This window comes from Podarcis raffonei, chromosome 6, assembly GCF_027172205.1.
Source record: "Podarcis raffonei isolate rPodRaf1 chromosome 6, rPodRaf1.pri, whole genome shotgun sequence".
NCBI lineage: Eukaryota > Metazoa > Chordata > Lepidosauria > Squamata > Lacertidae > Podarcis > Podarcis raffonei.
In genome coordinates, this window is record NC_070607.1 from 86,475,723 (window position 1) to 86,500,432 (window position 24,710).

Sequence of the window (24,710 nt, forward strand, 5' to 3'; positions counted from 1 at the left end):
CACTTTAAAGGAGTTGGGGGCGGTGGGGGAGAAGGGGACAGGATGAGGCTAGAATTTTTAACTTAAGATGGTCTCACCTTAACATAATGGCTACAACTGAAACTGCCTTCCTGTGCCTTTAAAAACCTGCATAAGGCAGAACAATCTCAGCAGGTGAAACTTTCTCCCATCACTGTGTCTGCATGTTGAAAATATATATATTTAAAAACCAGCTACAGTGGTACCTCGGGTTACATACGTTTCAGGTTACAGACTCCGCTAACCCAGAAATAGTACCTCGGGTTAAGAACTTTGCTTCAGGATAAGAACAGAAATCGTGCTCTGGCGGTGCGGCAGCAGCAGGAGACCCCATTAGCTAAAGTGGTGCTTCAGGTTAAGAACAGTTTCAGGTTAAGAACAGACCTCTGGAACGAATTAAGTTCTTAACCCGAGGTATTGAATTTCTGGATCAAAAGCCAGGACGGCTAAACAGAGCTTCATTGGTAAGACACCTCTGAATATCAATGGGGTGGGATGATCAGATCACCATTACGCTCTGTTTGGCCAAAATAGGAAACAGAAAATAGGAGTGGTTTGTGTTTCTGGTTTGTTGTTTGCCATACCGTGGTACCTCCTGTTATGAACTTAATTCGTTCCGGAGGTCCATTCTTAAGCCGAAACCATTCATAACCGGAGGCACGCTTTCACTAATGGTGCCTCCCGCTGCTGCCGCGCGACTTTCACTCGCATCCCGGGGTGAAGTTTGCAACCAGGAGCATCTACTTCCGGGTTAGCGGAGCTCGTAACCCGAAGCGCTTGCAAGGAGGACGTTGCGTAACACAAGGTTCCACTGCAGTTTAGTGGCATCTTCTGCTGGTCTATGACCATAATAAAGATTTGGACTGGATTAGATGGTTTGGTTTAGCATCATGTCTGAACTCATTTGTCTCTCCCCATCAAACCAAGAGCAGTACACCAAGAACCAAACCTTGGTTACAGCTTGTGGCTTGTTGGGAGCAAGAGACAAACTGCAAGTCTGGGTTTAGATGACACACTGAGAAATGGTCCTTGTAGATTTGGTACCCATGCCTTTAATTTAGCGCAAGTAACATCTGTCTAAAGGGATGTGGGTGGCGCTGTGGGTTAAACCACAGAGCCTAGGACTTGCCAATCAGAAGGTCGGCGGTTCGAATCCCCACGACGGGGTGAGCTCCTGTTGCTCGGTCCCTGCTCCTGCCAACCTAGCAGTTTGAAAGCATGTCAAAGTGCAAGTAGATAAATAGGAACCGCTCCGGCGGGAAGGTAAACAGCGTTTCCATGCGCTGCTCTGGTTCACCAGAAGCGGCTTAGTCATGCTGGCCACATGACCCGGAAGCTGTACGCCGGCTCCCTCGGCCAATAAAGCGAGATGAGCGCCGCAACCCCAGAGTCACCCACGACTGGACCTAATGGTCAGGGGTACCTTTACCTAACATCGGTCTGATTCTTCTCACTGGTTTCTAATAGGAAGAAAGTTTCTGCTGTTTGTAAAAGAGGCATTATTATGCTGAAGGTGCAAAATGGGAGCGCTTCCACATGAGGAAGTGGAATAAATGTCAGGTCATACAACTATCGTCATGAGTGTTAAGGTAAGTAAACTGCAGGATGTATAAATTTTAATTACGTCTGCAAAGACCTGTGAATACACTGCTGCTTTTTTAAAAAACACGTAGTTTAGAAAGTTCAGCCTTGTTAACTGCTTCCACATTAACAGCACCTGCTAATGTGTTGGCAGGATATTGATCCGCAAACATCAGCTCTGCTGTGGGACTAGAGAGCAGCAAAACCTTGTCAAGCATCTACCGGCAATTGTTGTCCGGGAGTCTGCAAGTCTCAAACACCCATCCTTCACTGACTAGGAAAACCAATTCCAAAGCCAGTCCCTTTACACAGGTTCCTGTTCCCCACCTCGCCAATTTCTAATCAAGCGCTTTTTTTCTCTCTGCAGGGAGTAAAGCACTCCCTTCTATTGCATAATGTGCCCTGGCAAATTTACGGGACACTAAATATAACCTCACTCATCTTCTAGTGCTCTCCAAAGCCCAAAGAAAGAGTAAAGGAAAGGAGAAAGAGCTATTAATAATGTCTGACCTCCATAGTTTCTCTTCATGTTTAGATTCCCATCTTTCTGGTTCTTACTAAGGGTGACACATAGCATGACTCTGACCTCCAGCAGCTGCCAGGACTCGGACATGGGGGAGCATGGGGGAGCAGCTGGATTGGCCCCAGATAAGCCGCTGGGAGAGATCATCAGGGGGTTTGGACTGGGTGTTCATCAGTATGCAGATGACACCCAGCTCTACCTCTCCTTTAAATCAGAACCAGTGAAGGCGGTGAAGGTCCTGTGTGAGTGCCTGGAGGCGGTTGGAGGATGGATGGCGGCTAACAGATTGAGGTTGAATCCTGACAAGACAGAAGTACTGTTTTGGGGGGACAGGGAGCGGGTTGGTGTGGGGGATTCCCTGGTCTTGAATGGGGTAACTGTGCCCCTGAAGGACCAGGTGCGCAGCCTGGGAGTCATTTTGGACTCACAGCTGTCCATGGAGGCGCAGGTTAACTCTGTGTCCAGGGCAGCTGTCTACCAGCTCCACCTGGTACGCAGGCTAAGACCCTACCTGCCTGCAAACTGTCTCGCCAGAGTGGTGCATGCTCTAGTTATCTCACGCTTGGACTACTGCAACGCGCTCTACGTGGGGCTACCTTTGAAGGTGACCCGGAAACTGCAATTAATCCAGAATGCGGCAGCTAGACTGGTGACTCGGAGTGGCCACCGGGACCACATAACACCGGTTCTGAGAGATCTGCATTGGCTCCCAGTACGTTTCCGAGCACGATTCAAAGTGTTGGTGCTGACCTTTAAAGCCCTAAACGGCCTCGGTCCTGTATACCTGAAGGAGCGTCTCCACCCCCATCGTTCAGCCCGGACACTGAGATCCAGCGCCGAGGGCCTTCTGGCGGTTCCCTCATTGCGAGAAGTGAGGCTACAGGGAACCAGACAGAGGGCCTTCTCGGTAGTGGCGCCCGCCCTGTGGAACGCCCTCCCATCAGATGTCAAAGAGATAAATAATTACCTGACATTCAGAAGACATCTTAAGGCAGCCCTGTTCAGGGAAGTTTTTAATATGTAACGCTGTACTGTTTTTAACACTGATTGGGAGCCGCCCAGAGTGGCTGGGGAAACTCAGCCAGATGGGCGGGGTATAAATAATAAATTATTATTATTATTATTATTATTATTATTATTATTATTATTATTATAACCACTACCATCCAAATTGTCAGAGAAAAGGTCATAAGCTCAATGGCAGGACATCTGCTTTTCAGGAAGACAATCTCCAGTTCAATCCCCAGCATCTCCCAATAGGAATTGGTAAAAAACATGTCCTGTTCCGCCTTTCCAGGTGTGTGCTGTTACTCTGCCTGCCCCATTGGCCCCTGAGAAGGCAGTAATGACTCCTCTGTCACCCAGGCCCGGGAGACACCAGTGCAGGCGTCAACAGACATGACCACAGTTCAAGAAGGACACTGACAAACTGGAACGTGTCCAGAGGAGGGCAACCAAAATGGTCAAAGGCCTGGAAACGATGCCTTATGAGGAACGGCTAAGGGAGCTGGGCATGTTTAGCCTGGAGAAGAGGAGGCTAAGGGGTGATATGATAGCCATGTTCAAATATATAAAAGGATGTCACATAGAGGAGGGAGAAAGGTTGTTTTCTGCTGCTCCAGAGAAGCGGACACGGAGCAATGGATCCAAACTACAAGAAAGAAGATTCCACCTAAACATTAGGAAGAACTTCCTGACAGTAAGAGCTGTTCGACAGTGGAATTTGCTGCCAAGGAGTGTGGTGGAGTCTCCTTCTTTGGGGGTCTTTAAGCAGAGGCTTGACAACCATATGTCAGGAGTGCTCTGATGGTGTTTCCTGCTTGGCAGGGGGTTGGACTCGATGGCCCTTGTGGTCTATTCCAACTCTATGATTCTATGATTCTATGATCCTATGAGACACCATAGAAAAGTGGTAGGTTGCTTGCTCAGTCTAAGTAAGGATCGGGACCGTTTGCTGGGCTGAGTTCTGCCCAGGGGTTGCAAGGGGTGTGTCATTGTTGGGTCAACTGCATCTTTGCTTGTAGCACCAGCTGTGTCTTTGACCAACGTTTTGCCTGTGCATTGCACCAATCTGAGCAGTAAAGGTTTTGGTGGAAACCGTAACCTGAGTTTGAGTTCTTCATTGAGCAGGAGCCAGGGCAATTCAAAAAGGTGGGATATTAAAAGTGCAGTGAAACCAACATAGGCACATGATAGGAGCTGAAGGTCACAGAGTTTTCCTGTAAGCTTGCTAGACGCTGCCAATGTGCCCTGAGTAGCTATACATTCTCCTACCTGCCTGGGGACACCTTCGTAGTCTTTCCACCTCTTTCTGCTCTGCCAGCAATGTGAGGACATCTGCTTAGTCTGAGCATGGAGATCAGATTTTAAGCTAGACTTAGGTATGTCTTTGTAACTGAGTGGCCATTTTAAGTCTGTCTGAACAAAGCTGCTGCATCTGTTACTCTGCAACAAGTATTCTGAGTGAGTAAATGCTATGTTTACCTTTCACAAGACCATTTCTGTGATCGTTGTTTTAAAGGAGAGAAAAGGGGGACGTAACAGGAAAACCCAGTCTCCCTTAAAGCATCCTGGATTAATTAAAAGGCTAAAACTAGCCTATCTAAGCTTCCCTTTTAAGCTGCAAAGGGATGGCACTTTGCTGAACTCACAAACATGAGGAAGGAAGGATAATATCTAATAAATATATCCTCTCCTAGCATCTATACACATCCCAACAAAAAAGTGACATGAAATGTAATGTAATGCAAGGGAAGCAATCTTGTTGTCTTTCATAGCCCTAGTTTGACGAAGAGTTCAGGAGGACTTCAGCTCACTATTTTGTGACGTTTTGCTTAGGCCTCCGGCTCCTCCAGACAACCTATCATTGAGGATTAATCCTGATTTGTTTACACAAATCTTATGCAGAGGTTAGACTACAGCCAGTCATTACTGAACATTTTGTACTGATTTGTTTGCAGGGAGGTTGTGTGACAATGAGTATCCATCAGAATATGTTTGTGTTTGTGCATTGTCCCACTACTCATCTGTTCAGTCCACATTTTCAATGATTTCCCCCCATCACTTTCCAAACTGCAAAAATCTTGTTTCTTTTGAAAAATGGTTGTTGTTTTTTGCACTAGGGGGCGACAGAGCACTTTAATCCAATTTTATCGAATCCCTCCCTCAAAATACTGCCCTAGAGGCAGTACCCCAATAACGCAGAGGGGGGAGGGGACCCCGTGGCCCTTCCAATACTGCTGGACTACAGTTCCCAGCACCCTTGACCATTAGGCATGCTGGCCTGGGCTGATGGGAGCTGGGAATCCAAGCACAGCTGAAGGACTCCAAGGCTCACTAGTTCCTCATTAGAAGGAATCTCCCCACTGTGGATTTTGGATAAATAAATAGTACCTCGCCCAACAGGCAGACCAAGCAAGTGTTTAGGGCACCAGCAAAGCAGGGACACACACACACACACCCCCCCTCTGCAAACGCGAATTTTATTTTGAAACAATTATATATATATATAGCATTGAAGTAATCGTCATGGGAAAAATCAGAACTTTCTTAGACTTCCTTACACTCCACAGTCTTCCCCATTTTTCTGTTCTATTTTTATTACTTCTCCCCACCCAACCAGGGGGCGTCCTACTAATGCAGATGGAAGCAATGCAAAAAACAACAACCCAGATTGTGTCATATACCGCAAGAAATGCATGTCTTATTTAATTTTTTTTTAAAATTATGTTACGCTTTAGTATTGCTTTAAATTCTGAATTTCATATGGGTGGGCACCATCATCTTTCCAGCGCTCGGGGCCTCTGCAGGTCCTAATCTTTCCCTGGCCATGGGTGTGTCACTAACTGGGGAAGGGGGGGGGAGATTTTGTGGGAACGGGATGTTGTGTTAAGTGTGTCCCGTAATCTCTCTCTTTTTTTAAAAAGATATTTATTAAAATTTTACAAAATGAAAAAAAGAGAAAAGAAAAATACAAAATAAAAATAGTTAAAAAACAATTCCATCTTTCCATCACTTATCTTTCATTTGCTTGTTTCCCGGACCTCCTCACACCTCCCTTTTTTGTATTCCAATTCAATTTATTAGTTCAGCAAATCCTTTCCCTCTTTGTTTATCCTAGTCTTTAATCTTAAAATATTGTAACCTTAAATTTTTACCTGTTAATAATCCATTTTTTCATATTCCTTATATCGTTATAGCTAAGAACCACTTAACTTTTTATCCAACATCATTCTAACATTCATTAATTTTACAATATTTCTGTAGATAGTCTTTAAATTTCTTCCAATCTTCTTCCACCGACTCTTCTCCCTGGTCTCGGATTCTGCCGGTCATTTCTGCCAGTTCCATATAGTCCATAACCTTCATCTGCCATTCTTCCAGGGTGGGTAGATCTTGTGTCTTCCAATACTTTGCAATAAGTATTCTTGCTGCTGTCGTGGCATACATAAAGAAAGTTCTATCCTTCTTTGGCACCAATTGGCCTACGATGCCCAGGATGAAGGCCTCTGGTTTCTTCAAGAAGGTATATTTAAATACCTTTTTCATTTCATTATATATCATCTCCCAGAAAGCCTTAATCCTTGGGCACGTCCACCAAAGGTGAAAGAATGTATCTTCAGTTTCTTTACATTTCCAACACTTATCAGGCAGATGATAGATTTTTGCAAGCTTGACTGGTGTCATGTACCACCTGTATATCATTTTCATAATATTCTCTCTTAAGGCATTACATGCCGTAAACTTCATACCTGTGGTCCATAACTGTTCCCAGTCAGCCATCATAATGTTATGTCCAACATCTTGTGCCCACTTAATCATAGCAGATTTCACCGTTTCATCCTGCGTATTCCATTTCAACAGCAAGTTATACATCCTTGACAAAGTCTTAATTTTGGGATCTAACAGTTCTGTTTCCAATTTTGATTTTTCCACCTGGAATCCATTTTTTTTGTCCAAATTGTATGCCTCCATTATTTGATAATAATGAAGCCAATCTCGCACTTTATTTTTTAGTTTTTCATAACTCTGCAATTTCAGTTTGTCTCCCAGTTGTTCCAAAATTTCCCAATATTTCGGCCATTTGGCCTCCATATTGAGTTTTTTCTGAGCCTTCGCTTCCATCGGTGACAACCACCTCCCGTACTCTCGCTTAATCCTGCCAAAGCGATTCCCCGCCCCCGCCCCGAAATCCCATTGATTTAAACGGGACTCCGTCGCTGGAACCAAAGGAACCTACCGGCGCGGCCAAATTATTCCATCCTTCCTTGGGGTTGCTTTAAAAAAATAAATTTAAACCCTTTTCCTCCCCTATTTCAAAGCAGCAGCAGCAACAGTGTCGTTTGTGCAATTGACCGGGGAAGGAAAAGATGAAGAAATTGCGCTAGCGGCCCCAAGGAGGAGGAGGAGGAGGAGCTGGAGAGTCCCGAAGCGAGCCAACCAAAAGACAAGTGTCGGGGCAGAAGGAAGTGACTTCCGCGCCTTCGGGTTTTCTGGAGATTACGGTAAACGCGTCTCAGTCACGTGTAATTACTGGAAGAGGGCAAAAGATGAACCCGGAGTAGCAGGAGAAAATGCGCCCTTGAGTTCCGACGAGACGGTTCCACCTTAAAAGCCACCCCGGGAAAGGGGAGCGCAGGATTCCCCCGGAGGGAAGCCCACCCAGAGTTTGCCTGGGTCTTTTTAAAGAAAAACACCGTAGGAGCGAGAAAGTGAGGAGGAGGAGGAGGGGAGAGAACTAACCCAGCCTCCCACGCCCCCCCCTTCCAGTCCCATCCCTCGGCTCGGCTCGGGGCGCGCGCACCGCGCATCGTGTCCTGTCCGGGGGTCTCCCGGGTCCCACCCCGTCCTCCAGCAGCATGGGGATGTGCTACAGCCTCCGGCCCGGCGGGGACCACCTGCCCATCCCCTCCTACGGCAACGTGGAAGTGGAGGTGGTGGACCGCGGCGGCGAGTGTCCGGCGGCGATAGCGGTCAAGCTGAAGCAGGACATCAAGGCCAAAGAGAAAGCGGACCTCAAGAGGAGCAAAAGCATCGACAAGTCGCTCAAAGCCGAGAAGAGGCAATACAAGCAGACGCACCGGCTGCTTTTGTTGGGTAAGTTCGGGGGGGGGGCTTAGGGTGCCAACGTGCCTGGGTCTGTGTGTCTGTCTGTCTGTCTGCGGGGCGCGGTGGGCGAGATTTTTTTATTTTCCCCTGCAAGGCTGCAAATGTGGTGTCTGCCAGCAGCAAGCCGCTTGCCTGCTTTCTGTTTTTTTGCAAGAGAATCGGCGTCTTGTTCCCTCGCTTGGCGTGTCCGAGCTTTGAAAGGCTGTGTTCATAAGCGGCGGCAGCAAGCTCCCTCTACGGTCTCTATTTGGGTTTCACACTCCTAATCTGTTGTGTTTGGGTTCCTCCCCGCCTCCCCCAGCCACCCCTTCGGCGCCGTTTGGCAGAAAAGTTCTGGCTTGGAGGTTTTGTGCAAAAAGTCCTTTGGGTTGCTGTTGTTGCTATTGTCGTTTGTTGTGGTCGACGTGGAGTTAGTGCTGCTGCTAGTCTTTAAACCCCCACCCTCAAAGAAACCCCCTCAACCTCAAGATCAATGCATAGATCCCGAAGGAGCTGTCTTCTCCTTGTGGCTGAAAGTTTGGAGCCAGATGGTCCGCTGTTGCAACATGGTTATTCCTCCCCCCGCCCCCGTGTCTTCAAATGATTAGTAATATCTGCATATATATATTTTAAAAGCTGGATTTAGCAACGCAGCCGGATGATGACAGATATGCGAGGATAACTGTAGTTGTTGCTGCTTTTAAAAACCTGAGTTTTCTCCCTCTTTTTCTGTAATGGGCTTAAACTGAGAGCCAAGAAACACTTTCCTATTGACCCTCCTTTTGCAAAAAAGGAAAGAAAGAAGAGTTTTGAGTGTTTGCATGAGAAACATGCTCTAGTTAGGTGTGCCGGCAAATCAGAGCACGGGGGTGGTGGTGTGTCTATATGGTTGTTGTTGTTGTTGTTGTTGTTGTTGTTAAATCCACAGATGCCACAAACTTGTATTAGTAGGTTCCTGTGGCTGGGGGTGAAGCTGTGGCGTCTACAACTCAGGATATGATATCGTTGTTGAGACAAAGGATAAGGCGGGTGGAATATTATAAAGCACTTTGTACTAATTTTACATTTAGTATTTAATGTGTTCTGAACCACAACAGTTGCCTACAAGAAGGGGAATTAAGCTTAATCGCTTTCATTATTTCCCAGACAGAAACAAAGGCTGATTCACGGTTGGTGTGGTTTGATAAGTGGGAGGAAGCTGCAATTATTATTTTTTTAAGATACAGGTTTAGTTCTGGGGGTTTCCAGAATAAGAGAGTGCCGTTTAGAACAGGAGTGACGTTGTAATATTCACAACCAGAATCGCGGGCCCTGTGATGAAAATCGGGGCATTTCTGTGTACATATTGCAACCACATTAAGGATCGCTGCCCCAAATCCACATTGCTGAAGTCTGTGCATTGCATTCATTTTCATCCCTACTATAAACTATATTAGTAAGGTAAAGGGTAAAGGGACCCCTGACCATTAGGTCCAGTCTTGACCGACTCTGGGGTTGCGGCGCTCATCTCGCTTTATTGGCCAAGGGAGCCGGTGTACAGCTTCCGGGTCATGTGGCCAGCATGACTAAGCCGCTTCTGGCGAACCAGAGCAGCGCACGGAAACGCCGTTTACCTTCCCGCCGAAGCAGTACCTATTTATCTACTTGCACTTGACGTGCTTTCGAACTGCTAGGTTGGCAGGAGCAGGGACAGAGCAACGGGAGCTCACCCCGTCACGGGGATTCGAGCCGCCAACCTTCTGATCGGCAAGTCCTAGGCTCTGTGGTTTAACCCACAGAGCCACCCGCGTCCCTATTAGTATATTAGTAAGTGGGTCTAATTCAGTCTTTCCCCAAATATGGGTTGCATACATGATTCTTCCCTTTCCTGTTCTCACAGCAACCCTGAAAGGTAGGTTAGGCTGAGAGAAGGTGACTGGCCCAAGGTCACCCAGTGAGCTTCACGGCTGAGTGGGGTTTGAACTCTGCTCTCCTGTGCCCGTGTCTCTAACCACTACACCATGCTGTGTCTCTCTCCAACTATATAAAAGCAAACCAGTAAAATTCTCAGCAGAACATACAAATTAACCATCCAAGGATTAGGAGAAGAGGAAGGTCTTTACCTGGCACTGAAAAGACAGATATACGTAGCTGCCCCATAGCTAAAGTACTCTAGGAAGCCAGTGCGGTGTAGTGGATAGAGTGTCTGACTAGCCACAACCTCTTAACCTACCTCACAGGGTTGTTGTAGGGATTAACCGAGGATGGGGGGATGAACCATGTACTCCTTGGAGAAAGAAGTGGAATAGAAATGCGATAAATAAGCGCTTCCGCTTACCTGCTTGGGGCCAGCCAGGTGGAGATGTCAGTCACCAACCTGGCTTCCAGAGATCTCCATGTGGTCACAATTGGACCCACGCCGGTCGCAAAATGCGCCTGGCGCCTGGCTAATTTCTAACGCTGATCCTATCATTGAATGGATTTCCATTTGTGCAGTAGAATGTCCTCCCCTCTTCTCCCCCGTGTGCCCCTAAATCTGTTCTTGCCAGGGATCCTCCTTTCGCCGATAGGCTGTTTACATATTGGGGGGAAGCCGGAGCTCATGGAGTCGTGATGGTGGCTGAGGCCTGGGGGCACAGGTTCGTTTTATGATGCCCTGTCTGGAATGTGGCGGGGATGACTGCCACAAGGTATCAGCTGATTTAGGATAGCGGCTAAAAATATTGCGAGCTTAAGGCTGTCTTGGCAAAAAAATAAGATTAAAAATCAAGATAATGTATTTTGAGATGCTAAAAAGGAAAATAGATGGGATTGTGAATTGTGTTCTGTGTGCTGTGCGCTGTGCGCATCATTGGCCTTGGTAGCTAGGGTGATGGGAACGGTTGTCCAATAAATTCCAGAGGCCTGTCCCTAGCTTCATGGAACAAGGTGTATTTCTTCCATTCAGGTTTTGATTGGTAAAGTTATGCTTATTTGGCATGCCTGCTTCTGAATCAAAAGAGTTACTGGGAACGTGGCAAAGGAAGATGGTGTCCTCCTCTCGATTAGGAAGTGTGTTGATTAGGACGTGTGAAGAGGTTGTGGGGTTCTAACCCACAACCCTGAGATTAAGAGACTCATACCCTACCAGCTAGGGACGCGGGTGGCACGGGTGGCAGTGGGTTAAACCACTGAGCCTAGGACTCGCCAATCAGAAGATCGGCAGTTCGAATCTCCGCGATGGGGTGAGCTCCTGTTGCTCAGTCCCTGCTCCTGCCAACCTAGCAGTTTGAAAGCATGTCAAAGTGCAAGTAGTCAATAGGTACCGCTCCGGCGGGAAGGTAAACGGCATTTCCGTGCGCTGCTCTGGTTCGCCAGAAGTGGCTTAGTTATGCTGGCCACATGACCCGGAAGCTGTACGCCGGCTCCCTCGGCGAGTAAAGCGAGATGAGCGCCACAACCCCAGAGTCGGCCACAACTGGACCTAATGGTCTGGGGTCCCTTTACCTTTTACCCTACCAGCTGAGTAGTGCTTTTGCCCGGCTGGAATTTGTCTTTGCATGCCTGGATGGAGGAAAAGAGCAGACTAGCCTTCTATGCAAATGAAATATTGCATATGTTTCTTCATTTAGCTTTGCCTCTGGCTCTGCTCACCACTGACACCAGAAGATTGCCTTCCCACTTTTGAATTACCCCGCACGGTTGTCCCGTCTGAGGAACCTTACAGCTACTTAAAGTTTTGCTAGAACCTCTGCTGTGCATCACAGCGCCGACGCAGACCCCGTGGAACATTCTTTGCTTCTTGGTTGCAACTGGCTGTTTTGCCGTGGGCTGCCACTGGCCCTTCCAGAAAGCTCTATAAAACAAGGGTGTTAAGGGCCACATTCACCCCATATATTTAAAGCACTATGATTCCAAACTCTTTCCAGAAACCCCAGACTCGGCTGCGGCTTTCCACTTGCAGGCCACAGTGAAACGCAGGAGACGTTGTCCTTGTCCTCCCTTCCTCGGGACAGAGCATTATGACTGTCTCACTCCTCTGTCCTTTCTCACTTCTCTTATTTTGCCAACCAAACCCTGTTGGCCATACACATTTCAGGTTTCTCCTGCTCTAGTTTTCCTCTAGCCATCAACCTCTGCTCCATGCAAGGCAACTTCTCCTCTGTCTCTGCAATAGGAACTGTTGAAGCCTGTAGTCCAGGCAACACGGTTTGAGTAGCCTGCTTAACTTGCAGCGGCTAACAGTCTTGCTATTTTATTATTATTATTTCTTCTTCTTCTTTATTTATTGAATTTATATACCATCCTATACCCGGAGGTCTCAGGGCGGTTCACAGAAAATATCACAATATTTGTTGTTGTTGTTCTTTAGTCGTGTCCGACTCTTCATGACCCCATGGACCAGAGCACTCCAGGCACTCCTGTCTTCCACTGCCTCCCGCAGTTTGGTCAGACTCATGTTTGTAGCTTCAAGAACACTGTCCAACCATCTCGTCCTCTGTCGTCCCCTTCTCCTTGTGCCCTCCATCTTTCCCAACATCAGGGTCTTTTCCAGGGAGTTTTCTCTTCTCATGAGGTGGCCAAAGTCTTGGAGCCTCAGCTTCAGGATCTGTCCTTCCAGGGAGCACTCAGGGCTGATTGATGAAATTTGGGGTGGTATACAATTTTTTCCTTGCTGTTTTCATGAGGGATCAGAAGCATGCATGTGCAGAAAGAGTGGGAAAGTAGCGATGCTGCCCAGTGATGTTCATCATTGGCCACTGGTGTGAATGGAATTTAGTGTGACACGCTGGTAATATTGGTAAAAAAATCCACAGCTCCATAATGCAACAGGTACTGCAATATGAAAGAAATGTTAGCAAACAGGATGGTAACACTAGCATTGTAACCAGGAAATCTAATTCAGTATTTCCCACATCTGAATGTACCCCTTGTGGAGTGACTCTTTGATAAAGCCATTAATATGCCCGGAAGAGGAACTGGTATTGAGGTTGAGTGCAGACATTGAGTCAGGAAAGCCGTAGTTTGTACCTCAGGCAGGAACTCTCTATAAATGGCAAGCAACTTCCCTCAGCCTCAGAGCACCCCTCCCACTTCTGCCATGTGGGGGCCACAGCAGCGTCCCACGTTGTAAAGCTGCCGTAAAAGGTTGCTGAGATAATGTTTGGTGAAGTGTTCTGAGAACTCGGGAAAATGTCATTCTAAATGCTAAGCATTATTTGGATTAATCTAGCTTCGAGGGAAAGATCCGAAAGGGAAGTACAGAAAAGGGGAAGCCAAACCAGGAGGAGACCAAGCATGTTGAAATTACGCCTCACTGTGTTTTCTGCTGTAATAAAAAGCAGAAGAATGTGTGGGCTTGTGTTTATGTAGCACAGATCAACTCATTTGAGCGATCCATCAAATGCAGCTTGTAGCTTTCCCTGATTTGCCAGTATGTGTGAGAATGCTGGACTAGACGGGTCATCTGTCTGACCCAGCAGGGCTCTGTTTTCATGTTCTTATGATTCAGACACATCTTGTCCAATAGTTTCAGTGCGTTCAGCCAGGGCTGCTTCTTCAGTAATATCCTGGTTCAGTGCCACCAGCATGAAGAATGGCCCTTAACTTTCATGTAGATGCGTTTTAGGAATGGATTAGTCATGTGTTATCAGCCCAGTTCATGCATGCTCCTTCCTGCTCCTTCCATGTTATTCTCTCCCTGCTTAAAAAGCCACATCTGTGGACTGAATTCTGTAATCGACTTAAGAAGCTAACTTGTAAGGAACTCTGAGGGGTCTGAGTTGCAGGATGGGAATGTGGTTTACATTTGGAGCTTTTTTGAAACAATTCGTTTCTATTTACTTAAACCCGTCTGTGGTTTGAAATTCTTCCTCGGTTTCTTCTTCTTCTTCTTCTTTGCTCCATCTGGCAATCCCCTGCTCTGTGGGATCCACATAGCTAATTAAAAAGAAATAAGTGGCTCTTGTGTCTTATCAGCATCATCAGATTGCTTCAAGGTAATCAGCTGTCTCGGGTCATTTAGGGAGTGACTTTGGAAAGCATGCTGAAAATCAGTGGCCACAGGTCAGGGGTGATGAGAGCTGGGGTCCAAAGACATCCAGAGGGAATCGTAGAATTGGAAGGAAACAAGAGGGTCATCTAGTCCAACCCCCTGAAGTGCAGGAATCTTTTGCCCAGTGTTGGGCTCAGAGCCACAACTCTGAGATTACGAATCTCATGCTGTACTGTACTAACTGAGCTCATAGCTTTCTTCCCCCGGGTTTAGGGTCAATGCCAGTTCTGTGCTTTCTCAGATTAGAATGCCAGTTCAGTGTATTGATTTAAGAATCCTTCCTTCTGAGAACCGGACGTGCACTGCTCAGAAGTTGAAAAGAAAACTGCAAAATGATCCTTGAGGGGTAGGCAAAGAAAAAAAAGAAGGCGAAGACGTGAGAGCAGACAACACAGGTCTGGGGGAAAATACAAGGAATGCCATACAGGAGCTATTTTGGGAGAGGTTTAGGGACTCCCTTTGGGTTTCCCCTGGTTCTTTTAAAACCTGATTCGGCAGTTAATATTGGGTTTTCACTGGAGCAAGAAGCAGAGCAAAAAGAAAAAGAAGAGTTTTCAGACCTGGGATAAGAGATCGATACAGATTTCAATGAATATGGATCAAAGGAAAGTGTGGGTGAACCCTAAGTCATTGCAATCAGAGTGTGCTCACCCAGAGCAATAGCTCCCTGTGTTTTACTGAGCGGAAAATATGTCTTTATTTTCCTTTCCTTTCCACCGAAATCATAGTACAGTCATACCTTGGAAGTCAAATGGAATCCGTTCCGGAAGTCGGTTCGACTTCCAAAACATTCGGAAACCAAAGTGCGGCTTCTGATTGGCTGCAGGAAGCTCCTGCAGCCAATCGGAAGCCAAGGAAGCCCTGTTGGACGTTTGGGTTCCAAAGAACGTTTGCAAACTGAAACACTCAATTCCAGGTTTGCAGCATTCGGGAGCCAAAACGTCCAAGTGCCAAGGCGTTTGGGATCCAAGGTATGACTGTACACACACACAACCACACACAACACACATCAGTCACTTAAATAAGGAGCCCACCTTTCATCAGTGTTCCAAGGGTGGATCCAGGTGCATAAGTAATGACTCAAGTAGTTAATGTAAGAAACCCCAGTCAATAGAGAACAATTGGAATAAGAATCCACACAAGGCAAATCAAGATCAGCCTCTGTGTGGAAACATAGGAACATTGTTGTTGTTTAGTCATTTAGTTGTGTCCGACTCTTCGTGACCCCATGGACCAGAGCACGCCAGGCCCTCCTGTCTTCTACTGCCTCCCACAGTTTGGTCAAACTCATGCTGGTAGCTTCGAGAACACTGTCCAACCATCTCGTCCTCTGTCGTCCCCTTCTCCTTGTGCCCTCCATCTTTCCCAACATCAGGGTCTTTTCCAGGGAGTCTTCTCTTCTCATGAGGTGGCCAAAGTATTGGAGCCTCAGCTTCACAATCTGTCCTTCCAGTGAGCACTCAGGGCTGATTTCCTTAAGAATGGATACGTTTGATCTTCTTGCAGTCCATGGGACTCTCAAGAGTCTCCTCCAGCACCATAATTCAAAAGCATCAATTTTTCGTCGAGCAGCCTTCTTTATGGTCCAGCTCTCACTTCCATACATCACCACTGGGAAAACCATGGCTTTAACGATACGGACATTTGTCGGCAAGGTGATGTCTCTGCTTTTTAAGATGCTGTCTAGGTTTGTCATTGCCTTTTTCCCAAGAAGCAGGCGTCTTTTAATTTCGTGGCTGCTGTCACCATCTGCAGTGATCATGGAGCCCAAGAAAGAAAAATCTCTCACTGCCTCCATTTCTTCCCCTTCTATTTGCCAGGAGGTGATGGGACCAGTGGCCATGATCTTCGTTTTTTTGATGTTGAGCTTCAGACCATATTTTGCGCTCTCCTCTTTTACCCTCATTAAAAGGTTCTTTAATTCCGCCTCAATTTCTGCCATCAAGGTTACATTGGAATATAGGAACTCTTATTCTGACTCAGACCATTGTTTTCTGTGTAGTTCAGCGCTGTCTACACTGAGTAGCAATGGCCCTCTGGTATTTCCCGCATGGCTGCCTCCCAGTCTCACCTGGCTTGAGCCTGACACTTCCGGCTTGCAAGGCAGCTGCTTTGCCACATTGCTGCCACCCTTGCCCACACAGTTTCTCAGTGTTGCAGGTTGCCCTCCTTCCCACTTCACTATGATTGGGGTCTCCTGGTGGTTCAGGGAAGGAGCAACTTTCACAACACTTCTTTCTTGCACTTATGAAACCACTTTAAAAAAAAAAGATTTGTAATGTAGGTTCCTAGCAGTCCTTTTTATTGCCAATGAGTTTGGGATCCACAATCCTGCCTCGTCTGTCCAAAGAAGAGCTGAGAACTATGAGGAAATGGATCAGAAATGAAAAGCAAGGTCATTATATACGTCTACGGTGAGTCGGCGTGTTCTAAATTTGGAGCATTGCAGGCAATTGTGTGTTTGCTCTGCCAAACGAGGAGCATTTAGTAGAGATGGGACAAAAATAGGGCAATTAGAATAGATTAGTTTGCACAAAAATGCTTAAGCTTCCTAAACAGGGGCGGGGAGCCTGTGGCCTGGACTCCAGATCCCATCACCAGTGACAGACTTGGGTACTATGATGCCCTGTGCAAGGCCAAAATTTGATATTCACCCAGTCCTCTCTCTGCCCTCCCAAAGGCAGGTAAAGAGGAGCCCGTCTGACAGTAATAATAATATAATAATAATTTATTATTTATACCCCACCCATCTGGCTGACAGGGTCTTAGAGCCTTTTTCTCAAAGCTGGGAAAGCTCAGAATAGGACTCTACGACTCTGTCTAACGTAAGATGTGCCACAAAGGGTATTTGCATAGTTCTACCATTTGAATGGCCAATAGCTCAGTGGCAGAGCATCTGCTTCTCATGTGCACAAGGTCACAGGTTCAATCCCTGCCATCTCCAGATAGGGCTGGGAATGCCCCACTCATCTGAAATAATTATTATTATTATTATTATTATTATTATTATTATTATTATTATTAATTGAAACCCTGGAGTGCAACTGCTTGTCAGTGAAGACAGTGCTGAGCTAGATGGGCCAGTTGAGTCGATATAAGCTGCCTTTCTCTGTTCCTGTACTTGGGGGGGGGGGAATGCAACCTTTAAATTTATTTTTTGGAATAAAAGCAACATGGGTGGGGTTGATTAATTTGCCATTTAGATTTCGGACACGGACCTGGAGTTCCTTAAGAGAGCTCTTGCCCCGCTCTGTACCTTGGCCACCCCCACGGGGGTCATTAGGAAGCCCAATTTGGCTGGGCCTCTCAGTGTCTTACCTTTAGGATTAAACCCACAGTAGGATTAAACCCACAGTAGAATAGCCACAGTAGAAAACCCACAGAAGAATAGATTGTAAGCTGCCACTACTCACCATAACTCAGCTAAAAGACTAGAGGCAGGTTCAGATTCCTCTTGAATCAAACTGCACCAGCTCTGCTTTAAACCATGGGTAGGCAAACTAAGGCCCGGGGGCTGGATCTGGCCCAATCGCCTTTTAAATCCAGCCCAAGGACGGTCCAGGAATCAGCGTGCTTTTACATGAGTAGAATGTGTCCTTTTATTTAAAATGCATGTCTGGGTTATTTGGCGGGGGCTGCCTGGTGTTTTTACATGAGTAGAATGTGTGCTTTTACCGTATTTTTTGTCCCATAGGATGCTCCGCCCCATAGGACGCACCTAGTTTTTTTGGGGGGGAAATAAAGGGGAAAAAATTCCTTTATTTCCCCCCAAAAAAAACCAGGTCGGGGAACAGCGGTATGGCGGCTCTCCGCCTCCCCACTGTTCCCCGAGCTTTTGGGGCTGGCGCTGGGGAGAAGCGCGCTTCTCCCCAGTGCCAGCCTCCAAACCAGGTCGAGGAACAGCGGGATGGCGGCGCTGTGCCTCCCCGCTGTCGCCCGAGCTTGTGGGGCTGGCCGATGTCTGCCCGAAGCGCGGGGCGCTCTGCTTCAGCGCACCCCGCGCTCCATGCAGCAGGCTGCTATCTGCAGCCTAGAGAGCTCCGCGGGAACTCCCGTGGGCTCCCCAGGCTGCGGATGTCTGCCTGGCGCGCGGGGTGCTGTGCTTCAGGGCGCCCTGCGCGCTGGGCGGCAGACTGCTATCCGCAGCCTAGAGAGCCCTGCGGGAACTCCCGTGGGCTCCCCAGGCTTGCTGATAGCTTCCTGAAGCCTGGAGAGCGAGAGGGGTTGGTGCGCACCGACCCCTCTCGCTCTCCAAGCTTCAGCAAAAGCCTGTATTCGCCCCATAGGACGCACACAGATTTCCCCTTCATTTTTGGAGGGGAAAAAGTGTGTCCTATAGGGCAAAAATACGGTATTTAAAATGTATCTCAGGGTTATTTGTGGGGCATAGGAATTCGTTCATATATTTTTTTTCCAAAATATAGTCCAGCCCCCCACAAGGTCTGAGGCACAGTGGACCGGCCCCCTGCTGAAAAAGTTTGCTGACCCCTGTTTAAACCTTTGATTTGATTTATTGACAAGATATACAGAACATGATATTGCCATAGCTGTCAACCTTCCCTTTTATAGGCAGGAAATTCCCTTATTCCAGCACCATTTCCCGCTGCTTCCCGCTGCTATCCCGGATTGTTAGATATCCCGTAGACTGTCCCCGGGACAGGTGAGGCTGCTGATCCCTTATTTTTGAGGCTGCTGATCCCTTATTTTCAAATCTGAAAGTTGACAGCTATGGGCATTGCCATCAGTTTAAATCAAAGGTGGTTCTAGCTTCTGAACTGGCTCCGACTACAGTGGTACCTCAGGTTAAGTACTTAATTCATTCCGGAGGTCCGTACTTAACCTGAAACTGTTCTTAACCTGAAGCACCACTTTAGCTAATGGGGCCTCCCGCTTCTGCCACGCTGTTCTCATCCTGAAGCAAAATTCTTTTTTTTAAAAAAAAAAAATTTTATTGGTTTTTTCCACACATAATATAAGACAATACAACACAATACAAGACAAACAAACAAACATACAAACACGTATAATTTCTTGACCTTTCATTTCTTAAGCCTTCTTTCAGCGACTTCCCCATACCTCCCCTTTCTGCATCCCTGTTGACAATCTTTTCAGCATCCCCTAATATCAATATAATATTTTCTTTAAGTCTTATTTCTCATATCCAATTGCTAATCGCTGCAATTCTATTTTACGTTACCCAAAGCATTTTAGCATTCATTAATTTTACAACAGTTCTTAAGATAGATTTTAAACTTCTTCCAGTCCTCTTCCACCATCTCTTTCCCTTGGTCACGGATTCTGCCGGTCATCTCAGCCAGTCCCATGTAGTCTATTACCTTAGTCTGCCATTCTTCCAGTGTGGGTAGTTCTTGGGTCTTCCAATACTTCGCTAATAATACTCTTGCTGCTGTTGTAGCGTAAATTGTAGCAAAATTCTTAACCTGAAGCACTATTTCTGGGTTAGCGGAGTCTGTAACCTGAAGCATATGTAACTTGAAGCGTATGTAACCCGAGGTACCACTGTACTAGCATGTAGAGAGATAGCATCTCTTATGTACAAGCTGCAAGACTAGGTAAGCCTGGGATCAGAAACATCGCTTTCTACCCTCCCTGACTGACTGAAGGGCCCCCATAGTGCGGATCTAGGCTAAACATTATTTTAGATCTTTCCTGTGAAATCGACAAACTGGCTTTAGCCACATCAGGATATTGGCAGGCATGAGACAAAGGTCGCAGAGGTCAGCCTTCATTACCCCTTAAGGAAGGGTTGACGGGGAGCAAAACCAGGGCACAACAAAAGGTCAAACTTAAACATTCGAGGAGTTTAATTTAATCCGACACTTCCCAAGACAACCCAAAACAATTTACAACCAATCAGCCAAACAAGCAAGAAACCCACGTAGATGTATTAAAACTAGGGGAGGGGACCCCTCAAAAACAACCCACCCACTTCTAAAAGGCCACAGATAGTTAAAAGCCAAAGGCCTGGTTATAAAGTTTTTGCCCGGCATCTTAAGATATATAATGAAGGTGCCAGGCAGGCCTCCCTAGAGGGTAAAGGTAAAGGGACCCCTGACCAATAGGTCCAGTCATGACCAACTCTGGGGTTGCGGCGCTCATCTCGCTTTATTGGCCGAGGGAGCTGGTGTACAGCTTCTGGGTCATGTGGCCAGCATGACTAAGCCGCTTCTGGCGAACCAGAGCAGCGCACGGAAACGCCGTTTACCTTCCTGCCGGAGCGGTACCTATTTATCTACTTGCACTTTGACGTGCTTTCCAACTGCTAGGTTGGCAGGAGCAGGGACCGAGCAACGGGAGCTTACCCCATTGCGGGGATTCGAACCGCCGGCCTTCTGATCGGCAAGCCCTAGGCTCTGTGGTTTAACCCACAGCAAGGAAGCATTCCACAAATAGAGAGCTGCCACAGAAAAGGCCTATTCTCGCCTTGCTGCCCTCTGGACCTCTCATGGGGGAGCCATACGAAGAAGGGCATCAGATGATGATCGCAGGGTCCAGGTCAGTTCCTATGCAAAGAAGCAGATATTGGATGAGTTTTGTTATTTTTGCATGGTTTATGCTGTAGTTTATTGCTTATTTCTTTTTGTACTGTGAGCTTTTTAAAAAAAGATGGGCAGTGCCCAGAAAAGTAGCTTCCTTATTTATTCATTTATTTACTCATAAGAGCATTTCTAAATTGCCAAGTCATTAAAAAAACAAAAACCCAAACTCATAAGACATCGTAAAGTTATGCAACTGTAAAATACCGAACAAATGACCCAACACTGAAACAAATTAATTCTCTAAAAATGATTGGCGAAACAGACAAGTTTTCGGCAGAGTTGTGGGTGCCTGTGATTTCAGCGAGACTGAGAACAGTCTTCTAGAGTACTTGTTCCATTACACCAGAAACCTTAATTTGTACTAAACGCCTTCGTTTGTGTAGAAACTGAATCATTATGCGATAACTGTCAGACAGTCAGGAGATGATCACAGGGATCTGGTTCCTGTATAATCAGATCTGGCAAGGCAATCTTTCAGGTAACGTGGTCCTGGGCTGTTTAGGGCTAGTTCTCTACACTAACAGTAGTACCTTGAATTTAGTTCAGCAACATACTGGCAGCCAGTATGTTGATACAGAGATGCTTCGCCCAAAAGCCAGTGTTATGTACTGAGTTGAATAGGATCCAAAATGTAGCAGTCTGATTGGTCCTAGAACAATAGGCTCCAGAATGCAGCAGTCTGATTGGTCCACAGGAGCCACCCAATCCAGCTCCAGGTGGAAGTGAATCCATGACCTGATTGGCCTACAGGAGAATCCTGGAATTAGCCAATCAGGTGGGGCCCATTGTGTAAATAATGTATATAAAGCAGACATTCTGGGGGAACTTCCAGTCCTCCTCACCATTATGAGCTGAATAAAGAGCATGAAATCCACTCTCTACTCCGAGTATATTTCAGCCAGACTGTAGCATTCTGCATTATAAAATAAATGTGATATTGCTGGTAACTCTTCCTTGAGTTTGGACAATGGATGGCAGAATAATAGTAGTGAATTCCAGAACCTGCTTTTAGAATAAGGGTTTTTTTAAGAGCATTTTTTGTTTATAGAGCGCTGCTAGATCAGTCCAAGGATCAAGGATCACAGCTATTGGTTTGCGCGTTACCTCAACATTTGTGTGGCACAATCCGCCAGCCATTTCTTCCTTGTTCTTTGTTCAGCTGAAATATATTCTCCCTGAGCCACCCACAATTGTAATGAGCGGATTGGGTTGTTACTTGTTGCTGTGCAACCATAATGGTTTAATATATGGCTGCTGAGTTTGTCGGTTTAACATCTGCTTGCCCAATAGCCAAACTAGAGGTAGACAATCTGTCAACCCAGGTTAGAGTCACGTAGCAGGACTGGGAAATATGCAACAACAAAACTGAAATTAAAAAAATGTTTGAAGCCTATTTTAATGGGTTCTGCTGTGGATTAAAACCACAATTTTTTTCCTCAGTGTCCGTCTAAGTCCACTTTACTTAAACTTCTGCTCTTGTTTAAAACAGGTACTTTTTCCTGTCAGTGACTCTCCATTCTCACTGGATTCAAGTTTTTCCCTTTTCTATTCCTAAGCTGCCTCATATGAGAGAGATCAAGAATGGGTAGCCCTCAAACATTCCATAGTACATTCATACAGTGAAGGCACTTTCTTCAAACTTCCACCATTGTTTTAACCCCCCACCTTTCACCTCTCAATGTCCCACCCATGCTATGGCCTCTATTACTGCGTAACCTGTGTTCACTTTTGCTGTCCTAGCCCACCATGACTTCATGCAAACCCAGGATTGTGATGAGGCATTATCCTCTGGGGGCTGCATGGTGATATCCTTACATTTTTATTATATAGAGAGAAAAGTTTAAAGGGAAACGTAACAGGAAGTTTTCGAAACACAGATTTTCTTTTTACTTTAGCATTTCAATACTTTGTTTGTGTTTGTGTATATAAAGAAAACCTAATTTTTAAAAGGCACTAAGAAACACACAATTTTTTATTTTTATTTTTGCTGTTTGCTCTGTTTGTTTGCTTAAATGCAATGTATTTATACACTGTGTTAATTGTTTTCATAATTTTCTACACGCTGCCCTTGAATCTTTGGGGGAAGGGCAGCTGCAAAATGTTAAATAAGCCAAGAAACAATGAAATAGATTATGAGTAGATAAATATAGAAGAGCTTTGTGGAAAAGGGAAATTCTGCGAGTGGTTTCATGTACATCTCAATTCATGCGACTACTGTGTCGGCTTAGGAAAGAAAAGCAACCTGATAAGTTCTGTACTCTGCCGCATGCAGTTAAAAATATTATTTGAAATATAAACTTCCTTGTCTGCAGACTAGCTCTTTGCACCATGTTACAACAGCACAAAAGTCACTTCTCCTGCCTTCGCCCTCTAAGTACACTTCAACACTGCTCCATCCTGAAAATTATACAGGGCATGTGTCTTAAATGTTTACTTTGACTCCATGCCTAGGACCAAGTTCCATGTCTTTCCAAGGAAGTTCTCTAAGAAGACGCTCAACAAGAACCCAAACCTTGCTGAGCAGAGTTAGGTTTCAGAAAAGAAAAGGGACTGGAGCATATAGTTGGGGGATGCTCAGTCATTTTTTGTAACTGAATCCTCCCTTTCTCATGCAGAGTAAATGTGTGCTTATGCAGGAAGAAAAATCGCTTTACATAATACTTATGTGGTTGATCTCCTTTCCTGTTGCTAAAAAGCTAATGATGGACTAGCCATGAACTGCTCCAGTGCCAAGACATTTCCATTAATTCCAGTGGAGCAACAACTATGTAAGATGCAATTTTATCAAACTTCCTAATGGTAAGGGTTGTTCAACAGTGGAACAACCTGCCTCTGGAGGTGGCCAGTTCTGCTTCGCTGGAGCTATTTACACAGATCTTGGTGGGCCATCTGTCAGGGATCCTGTGGTTGAATCCAGCATTGCGGATGCTGCACTGAGCAACAGGGAATGGAGGGAATGATCTTCAAGATTCCATCAAAACTTTGAAATACCTAGCTCATCTAACTAGCAGCCTAACCACGTCTGTGCATATGCACACAACCTCTTTTCTGTGTTCACTGAGAGGCATGGCAGACACACAAGGGCAGCCATCTACAAACCAAGCAAAAACTACAGTTCTCCCATATGAACCTGCCCAGGCTTTGATTGCTTTGCGTGAGCCTCTTCTCTCAGTCCCGATACCGTCACAGGCATATCTGATGGGGACATAGGAGAGGGCCTTTTTGGTGGCTGCTCCCAGACCTCGGAACTCCCTTCCTAGAGAGGCTAGACTGGTTCCCTCTTGGTTGTCCTTCCTCTGGCAGGTGAAGACTTTTATTCTGCTTTTGGGAACTCACTATTTTTAAAGGAAAGGGCTTCTAATAGTGCTGTGCTGCTTTTACTATCAAGGTTTTAATAGCTTTGCTTTAATAGCATTTTCATTCAATTGTAGCAGAATTATTTTGAAACTATTTCCCCCCCAGCTTCCTGTGTTTTATTCATGGGAGGCTTAATTTTATTTTTAGCCTTGTTGAGTCTGGAAAAAAGGCAGAAAAAAAGAAGTATATCAACAACAACAACAACATTATTGAGAGACTCCTGTTGGAGATTGGCATAGATTGCTATTACTAGGTTCACTTTCCATCTCCTTATCTCCTTCGCCCTAATCCTGCCCCTCCTTTGGCTGCATCAAGTTCCTGGGGAGTGGATTATGGTGATGTGCAAAGACTTCCAAATCAGCTCACTCTGTGAAACATTGGAAGGAATCCCGAGTAAACCTTTTCTCGCAGGCGAACTTTTCCCTCTCTAGCAGGAGGTCATGTTATTTGGAACCCAGAATTGCATTTTCAGGAAGGAGGCTGGGTGGCTGCCTTTTGCATTCCTTCCCGATTGCAAATCACGGCAGATCTGAACGAGCTGGGTAAAACCTGCTATGGGATCCGGCATTTT

The 24,710-nt window shown here is 46.1% G+C and overlaps 1 protein-coding gene across 2 annotated transcripts in view; it reads left to right on the plus strand.

The window, feature by feature from the left end:
* The first annotated feature begins 7,603 nt into the window (after nt 1-7,603).
* Nucleotides 7,604-24,710, plus strand: part of GNAS (GNAS complex locus) — a 179,179-nt gene continuing 162,072 nt past the window's right edge. Inside the window, exon 1 of one of the 2 annotated variants that reach the window (XM_053394380.1) lies at nt 7,604-8,218. In XM_053394380.1, the coding sequence (XP_053250355.1) occupies nt 7,981-8,218 (238 nt within the window). In that variant the 5' untranslated portion in view covers nt 7,604-7,980. The remainder of the gene's footprint in view (nt 8,219-24,710) is intronic. The other variant, XM_053394381.1, reaches the window with a different exon arrangement.